Source organism: Salvia splendens, chromosome 8 (assembly GCF_004379255.2).
Source record: "Salvia splendens isolate huo1 chromosome 8, SspV2, whole genome shotgun sequence".
In the NCBI taxonomy this organism is placed as follows: Eukaryota; Viridiplantae; Streptophyta; class Magnoliopsida; order Lamiales; family Lamiaceae; genus Salvia; species Salvia splendens.
This window is the reverse complement of record NC_056039.1, coordinates 8,342,418-8,351,471: the sequence shown is the minus strand read 5'-3', so window position 1 is coordinate 8,351,471 and position 9,054 is coordinate 8,342,418. Positions and strand designations below refer to the sequence as shown.

General features: G+C 36.1%; 1 protein-coding gene across 1 annotated transcript; it reads left to right on the top strand.

Moving 5' to 3' along the window:
• Positions 1–1,116: 1,116 nt before the first annotated feature.
• On the top strand, positions 1,117–3,928 carry LOC121743719 (tetraspanin-3-like). The gene is made up of 2 exons (XM_042137065.1): positions 1,117–1,755; positions 3,298–3,928. The coding sequence occupies exons 1-2, from the start codon at positions 1,240–1,242 to the stop codon at positions 3,643–3,645; spliced, it is 864 nt and encodes a 287-aa protein (XP_041992999.1). The 5' UTR covers positions 1,117–1,239; the 3' UTR covers positions 3,646–3,928.
• The last annotated feature ends 5,126 nt before the right edge of the window (positions 3,929–9,054 follow it).

The following is a 9,054-nucleotide window of genomic DNA, read 5'->3' as shown; positions in this document are numbered from 1 at the left end:
AGAAAACCTATAACTAAGTTTTCATAAATCAACATTTCTTTTTTGTTATTTTACTTATAGTTCCTCTACTTTTTCAACTTTTTTGATTGTGAAACTTATCCGGGGGCATGTATAGTGAGTCCATGAACAAAATGGAAATATTTTACTATCTTCGTAACGCTAATAATTTTAAAATTGCATCGTAATTACCATGTGTCCATTGTGAATTCAGAGACAGCATTATAACTAACCTAGTCACCCAAATGTTTTATTTAATTTTATTCACAAAAAATTCAGAGGCAGCATCATAACTAACCTAGTCACCCAAATGTTATATTTAATTTTATTTTAATTTTGTGATGACAAAGCAGATTTCATAATTATAAACATTAAAAGTCAATGGCTTTTCAATGCGAGCACCATCCGCATAAGTCAAGCAGATAACAATATATAGGCTTGCTAGAGCATCTAAAACACCGTAAATTTTCTTAATTGATTGAAATGTAACATTAGTGGAATAAGTATTTAATGAAAAAAAGCGCTTTTACATTTTAACTTTACAGTCAAATATAAATGAAATGATTAAATAAATGTGGGATACAGCTATTAAACATAGTAAATATATATTGAAACTAGTAAAATGAAGGCAAATTGGAAGAAAAATCATCTCAATCTCGCAATTTCACTAATTACTTAATACTCATATCATAACTTTAATAAAATTTTCAATTATCCACCATGATATCAAATTGGAAGGAAATTGTGTAGAATGATACTGACAAATAAAACATACTATGCTCAAAAAATCACAAGAAGTATAACATGGACTACTTATTCATTCACGTTTTAAAATTTTGCATGTATTTAATTTTTGCACATCTACTTGCCATGTCAATAAATTGAAACACATAGCATGCTAGAAATTTTCCTCACCTAATAATTAAGAAAAATATTAAAATAACAATTTCAAAAAGTTGCATAATTGTTCAAAATCTGAATAAATTTGATTTTTTTAAAAAAAATGCAATCAGCTGAAATAGTAAGAAATTTGGGGTTTTGAGTTGGGAGTGTGGGAGTAGACCACAAATCACAATAAATAAAAGAAAATCCATACTTGAATTTCTTAAATAAAATAATTGCACACAAACGTCAATCATATTCATAGCTGCATTTATTCACAGCTTCACTAGAAAAGCAAAATACAAAAACAAAAGAGCTCCCTTTTCCCTCTTCAACACTTGAAACTCCTCCGCCGCCGCGATGAGAACGAGCAACCACCTGATCGGTTTCCTGAACTTCCTAACCTTCCTCCTGTCCATCCCCATCCTGGGAGGCGGCATCTGGCTGAGCACCCGCGCCAACAACACCGACTGCGTGAAATTCCTCCAGTGGCCCATCATCATCATCGGCGTCGCAATCATGGTCGTCTCCCTCGCCGGTTTCGCCGGCGCCTGCTACCGCAACAACTTCCTCATGTACCTCTACCTCTGGGCCATGTTCATCATCATCGCCGCCCTCATCGGCTTCATCGTCTTCGCCTACGCCGTCACCGACAAGGGCTCCGGCCAGCCCGTCCTCAACCGGGCCTACCTCGACTACTCCCTCAACGACTACTCCGGCACCTGGCTCGCCGACCGCGTCACCAGCCCCTCCTACTGGTCCAACATCCGCTCCTGCATCAGAGACTCCCACGTTTGCCGGAACATGGCCAGGAATTTCAACGGCGTCCCTGAAACCGCCGACATCTTCTACACCAGAAAACTCAGCCCTATTCAGGTTTAATTCCAATTTCAATTTGCCGTCTTTTTAGATTTTCGATCTGGGTTTTTTGTTTCTTGAAAAGGGCTTTGTGTTTTATTTGTGAATTTTTGCATTGATTGATTCCAAGGTGTGATCTTTGAGTTCGATTATTGCTTGTGGTTTGAGTTCTTGTGATTAGAGAAGGAGGGTTTTTTTTTACAGTCCAGAGTCAATTAGTCCCTTTGTAGAGAGAGATGATACCCTAACCACCCAGTCTTGTCGTTTAATAATGGAAATTGAGACTATCATGTTCCACTTTTTCTCCAACAAAGTAGATATTTGATGTAAAAAGACAAGAACAAATTTTTTTTTGAATCTTTAATTAGCTGTATGGATGTTTTGAAATTCATATTTGGCTTTAACTAACCAATTTTAATTTTTTTGGCGCATAAAGAAATATACTATAGTCTTTTTTGTTTTTGTTTTATTGCTTGTTTCTATTGATGGTCTATTTGGATTCCCATCTGAAAAATATTTTGATTCAAATCGTTTGAATTGTTATTTATATATATGTCGATGCAATCAGATTTTTGTGTGGTTTCTTTGCTCCGTTACCTTAAATATACCGTGATTCCTTTGTAGTAAAATTTGTTTATACCAGATTCGAGATTCTCTTTTCAATTTAGTGTCGTTCTGAGATCTCAAAAGCCAAAAAAGGTTTCTTTATCATTGTCTAAACTTCCAAGATTTCTACAACTTTATGGAAGGGAAGTTTTCACGAAATTGGTAGGAGCATTTTTTACCTATTGAGCAACTGCCTATGACTTGCTCCATACTTCTTCACGTGGTCCGAGTAATAGGATAAAGATGGGACCTTTAATTATTTGGCATGGTGATTGAAAAGTTATAGTACATCTTTTTTAATTCAATATTATTGTTATGATTCTCTTAAATGTAGTAGTTGGAAACCTTTAGTTCAGCTGATTAGAAATTCTAAAGTATAGTATGAAATGAATTTGGTGGAGTACTAAAAATGGTGATGGGGCTGCCGAATTTTGTGTGCTTGCTTGTATTTATTGTGTGCCATACTTTTCTAGTACTATTGGGAATTTTCTTGGAACTTTGAGATGCATACTTTTATCTATATATGATGTCGACGTAGTTGGATTCAATAAATAAGAGTTTGTGCCTAGTCCTTTTCTTGGAAGTCCATATAATGAAATCATTTGCCCTGTGATCGATCGCTAATCATACTATTAAGATATATTAGATGTAACACTCAACAAAAATAGTGTCACACCTTCACGAAATATAGAAGACTTTTTTGCTGATGATAGGAGATTCCTTGCATCACCATCCTTGTCTCACTTTCTTTGGTTTACATGATTCATAATTGATTTTGGTGAGCAAAGGAATCAAGGTGAAAATAAAAGTATGCAACAAAAACACTTATAGTGATGGTGAAAAGTACTTCTTCAAATCTTTTTTGGCTTATTTCATGTTTCCATATTATTTGAATATGAAATATATGTTGTGATGTAACATACATCTCATAGTGAAGCATGGTTTATTATGTAGTCTGGATGTTGCAAGCCTCCCACTTCATGCGGCTACGTCTACATGAACGAGACGTATTGGGCGCCTGGAGCAGCGCTCGTGGGGACTGATCCGGATTGTTTGAAGTGGAACTACAACGACCAAGAGCAGCTCTGCTATGACTGCGACTCCTGCAAGGCCGGTGTGCTTGCAAGCTTGAAGAAGAGCTGGAGGAAGGTCTCAGTGATCAACATCGTCATACTCATCATCCTCGTCATAGTGTACTGCGTCGCGTGTGCGGCCTTCAGGCACAACAAACGGATCGACAACGACGAGCCCTATGGGGAGACCCGGATGGAGAAGTCGCGGCCGAGCAGGATACACTTCTGAGAACAAGAACAGTGTGAATAACAGAGATTTTCAAGAAATTAAAACAGTGTGGGAATTTCAGTTTCTTTGTCATTGTTTAGTAGATGATGGGAAGGTTGCTTTTGCTTGGTTAGTTTTGTTTTGAAAGAAAATATCTTGTGTAATATTTTATTATCAAACTCTCTTGCGTCTTCATGATAGGGATCGGGAGAGAGTGTGCACATGGAGAAGTAGTGTATAATACATATGGGGTGTTTTTGCTACTCCAAGAAATTAAAAATGTTGGCATGTTTACGCAACTAAATTGAATTTCAGTGTTGTTTTGGTAATTAAGTTAGGTAATTATGTTGCAGAGAGAGAAAGCAATTGCATGTGCAGGAGAATGCTTCAGACATGGATCCGAGGAATCGGGAATGTGGGTGGGGCCAATTTCAACTAAATCCGTTGAATTAGGCATTAATTCAAACTGTAATAAGTTGTTGCTATTTTCCGACATCACATTCCAAGTCCGTGTGTTTCGTGAATCAATATCATGTTATCACTAAATGAGTAACTTTTTATTTATTCATCATTAAAGAATTCGTTCATCCTTAACTAAATGGTCACAACTTTAAATTCTTGGTTATCTATCTCATCGTTCGAGATACTTATAAATCAACACGAGAAATAGTCACTAGATTCGCTGATGAATACACTTGGTCTAATAAAAAACAAAAATTACTAACACATTTTCCTTTTGTAATTTTGATCTCGTTTCCAAAAGTTTTTTAATTTTCCGAATTTTGCAAATGTAAGTAATGCTACCACATATTTTTAGTTTTTCAAATTGAGGTTTCTCTGAAGTATTAAAATGAGAGATAAATAGTGTAATCTTGTTCGAAAATTCATGGGCATTCATCCGAAAATCAACAAATCGGTTATGTATCAACTATTGTAAGTTGGCATCTTACTTTTCGTTTTAGCTATCTTAAAAGGTTAGTTTGACATATGAACACTTGTATTCAATTATACGTATATTTATGTTTGATTCTATTCTCCATAGTATTTTCTTTACTGTAATATCTCATTTTCTTATCAAAGTATACTGTATTTTCTTTTTCATATTAGACTTTTCTTTGATAATAAGTTATTAGCATACTAGTACTGCAAAATTAGGTTTAGATGTGAAAATTTGAGAAAAGATTTAAAATAGAATAGAAAATTAGTACACGTCTAATTAAAATCATGAAGACAATGGGATATTTGACCAAATTTAATTTCTAGAATTTATAGCCTTAATTAATTTATATCTTAACAAATGCTTGATTTGGAACTGGAATTGGTAATTTGCCTTTAAATTTTTTAAACTTTAGTCAACTTCAAGTTTTGCATCTTGATTCAAAATTTGTTTGAAGTTGTTCAATGAAGAGACAGACACCCTGTTGGGCCTTCTTAATTCAAAAGATGAGCCCTAAATAAATTTGAAATATTGGGCCTATCTTTATAGTACAGTAGTAAATTATAAGCGAAATTAATTCAGATATTTACATTAGTCCCTTTAATGAATGTACTATTTTATCTTAACAGAACCAATATTTTTCCAATAATTTGTTTAGCTGCAATTCAAATCAAAATGAAGTTCAGTAGCCAATCATTTTTCGTCATACACAAAGTTACATAAATACAGTACATTGTTAAGATTTTTTAATGAGCTAGTAATTCACACTAATAATTAGTAAGCCCATTGGGGACTCAGTTAATTTATACAAACAATTAAAAAGATCACTAGCTGTATTCCTCATTTTTTTAACGCGTATTTCCCAACCATAACAAAAATTATCAGCATTTTTTCGTCGACATTGTTAGTATCATTCTATCAATCAACCAATAAATTGATTTAAATACTACTCCCTTTCTTGAAGAAGAATATGCATTTAAAATTAGTCTTGATGGCTAAACTAATTTCTTGGCCGCGTGGGCCCCTTAAACGAAAAAGGGGACAACTAAATTCTTACGTTGACCCCAAAAATATCGATTTGGCAGTTCTATCCTTTCATGTTTCTTAATTTCATTACTATTTTATTGCACTAATACATAATACTCATACTACTATAAGATTTAATGATTAGCAAAACCTCACATGTCAAAAGGAGCTCCCCATGGTCATTTGTTTAGAAAAATAGTACTGCCTAATAAATATCATTTGTGTACTTATGTTTCTTGATTTTTTTTTGTATTTAGCCATCTTCCACTCCTACAACATAACAATGTCCGGCCAAAGCGATGACCCCCCGCCCTCCCACGGTTGGAATCCCGAATGGTTCGGTTCACAATCGTTTCCTAGTCCGGAAACGGAATATTCAGCTCCTCCTCAAATCCAAAGTTCGGGCGTTCCGAGTGACTACCGGCCATACCCAATCGACGACCAAGGTGCCCCCGAAGGGCGATACGGGTGGACACCGGAGTCTAGGCCGACTGCCCCCTCCCAAACTCCGACTCCTCCTACTCGCGGTGTCCGTACACCGTAAACTCCGGCGGAGATGAATAAATTATTCACGGCGTACTTGGATATCTCCGAAGATCCGGTGGTTGGCACGAACCAATCCGGCGATCACTTTTGGTGGCGCATCGCTCGCCGGTACAATGAAAACCGACCGCCGGGAACAATCGAGCTCAACAAGAGTATGGTGTGCAATGCCATCTACCGAGCCAACGATGAAATTGGCAAGTTCAATGGCTATTTCCTCCAGGAAGAGCGGAATACGGGGAGCGGCCGGAGCGAGGTCGACATCATCATTGCCGCGTTGAGCACCTACCAATCCATGAACTACAAGTCGTTCAAATACCTCAACGTTTGGCAGGAGACGCGGACGCACCCGAAGTATATGAGAAGCGTAACATACTCCTCTAGCGGCTCCTCCAAAAGGTCAAGGTCGGTATCCCTATCCGACGCCGGCTCCGAAGAAGTGGCTAGCCAACTCGCCGGAGCTAACTTGGGTAGCCCCGACGCCGGCCCGAGCGGTTCCCAACGCCGACCGCAAGGAAGGAAGAAGGCGGCGGCCAACCGCCGTCGAGCCGCGGCTGCAACCGCCGATGCTCCAGTTTCCGCTCCCGTTCCCGTTCCATATGCGCCACCTCCATCCCCCACCAACTCGTTGTGGCAGCTTTTGGTCCAACTCAATATGGCCGATAGGTCCACTATGACCTCCTCACAACTTCGATCGCACGAGGCCATGATATTGGGCCTCCAAAGACAATTGGGGGTAGTGCCGCCGGATGAGTAGTCGTCCACGGGGTATTTTTAGCTTTTAATTATGTAATTTTTAATTTTTAGGAGTTTAATTATGTAATTTTTTATTTTTAGGTATTTTTAGTATTTTAATTATGTAATTTTTAATTTTTAGGATTTTAATTATGTCTTTTTTAAAAAAAATTATTTGTAATTTGTAATATTTATTGTGGTTTTTTAATGAATTTTAATTTTATGGAAATGTTTTTGTTTAATTGAATTTTAAATTAAATTGTGCTCGTCCTTGCGGAAGAGCACAACTGTGGGTGTTGTGCTCTTGCCAGAGAGCAGACAGAAAAAGTGGGGTCGGGCCCACAACCGTGCTCGCTGGCAAGAGCACGGTTGTGGGTGCTCTAAATGACATAGTTGAACACTAATGTGAAATCAGCTAGCCACAATGACAATAATTCGACGGAAATTGATAATCGTATTAAAAAATTAGAAAAACTGAAAGTCCATGTGTTCGGAGAAAAAAAAAAAATAGTTTACATGCAAAATAGAATCGAATCAAGGTTCTAGTATCTAAGCATTACTTTTATAAATAATTTCAAATTTTGGTTAGTGAATCTCATCAACACTTGGAAAATGTATTCGGACAAATGCCATGTTAATTGAGATTAATTAACAGTGTGCAATCACTGCAATGTGATAAAGTATAAATTAGTTACATAGCAGGTTTTGATGAACTATAATAGCCCTAGTTGTGGATTGGGCAAGGGTTCATGATTAAAGATGCACAATGAAATATGAATATTATTATGTCAGTTAACATGGATGGGACGTTCAGTCTATGTTCATTAAGCTTTAATCCCACTTTGGCGATGTTATGTTTCACCTGCAGTTTATAGAAACTATGATTGTTGGTCCATCAATTTAATAAAATGAGATATATTGCTGGTATGAGGCAATTATCCACAACAGAAATTGAGTTATCTTCTACTGTGGGTCCTTAATCAAGGATGATTACAAGAATCTGTTTAGTTTATAGTGAAATTTTAAGCTGTCGGCAAATGGAATAAATGATATGGGACATGCTTATAGTTCCTAGCTACACCTAATGTTGCCTAACTACATTAATATATCATTTCTCTTTAGTAAGTAAGCATCATGGCAATCGCCTCCATCTTGGTGTTTAATTTGTACTCACCACTTTTCTTCTACTTTAGGGGTACAATTGCGTCTTCACACCTATCTTAATTCAATCATTATAAATTAGGATATTGGTCTTTAAGAATAATACATTTTGGACAAAATTCTAGTATTTTCAACTAATTTTTAAATTGGTCTTAAAGCAATTTTTTCAACTCGATCCAAATAGAAATTTTTTTGCGGATTTCCATTCTTCATGGCTAGTCATGAAATGTATGTAGTTAATCTTAATACATGAAATGACATTGTTTCGACGCCCTAATTCTTAAGTTTAAACTTTGAATAATAGAGTAGTATGTTACTAATAGAACAAATAATGTCTTGTGGATCTTTATGGTTTGAAGAATGATCCCACTGTGGGAAATTGGCACTAATCTTGAAATTGGCACTAGAATTCATCCAAAAGTTTACAGTCTTTAAAACCAATATTCCGTATAAATTTCATTTCCCAAAAGTAAAGCGAGCAATGTGTGTGTCAGTGTGTAGATATGATTAAGTATTTATTTTTCTATATAGACAAGTATTATTATTAAGCCATAATACTTGTGGTATGTGTGAATGTGAGCCATTTCATCCTTCAAAGTTCAGATTTAAAGAGATGATAGAATTTGTGAATTTCCTACAGTGTATTCTATTGGTTTACAAAACCGATTATTTCCCCTTAGAAAACCGATTACTCAACTAGGCCGTTTAAAATAATTTTGACCGAGACGATTGAAAGAATTACTAATTCCTAAACCAACACTAATTTTTTGTTCATTTATCACTACTCTTCCAAAAAATAAAAAGAAATTACAGTGGAGTTCGGTTAAGTGCATTTGAATCTTGATAGGCCGTAGTTTATGTTAAGAGCCTATCTAGATATTAGTAGTAATAAAACTGAGGTAACAGCCAATCCAGATAGCAGGCCTGCAATAAATATGATTGGCCTAAAATTGAATGGTCCACTAACAACCCTAAATCTGAAAAAACATCAAATTGGAGTAATATTTTTAATTAAATAGTCAAATAAG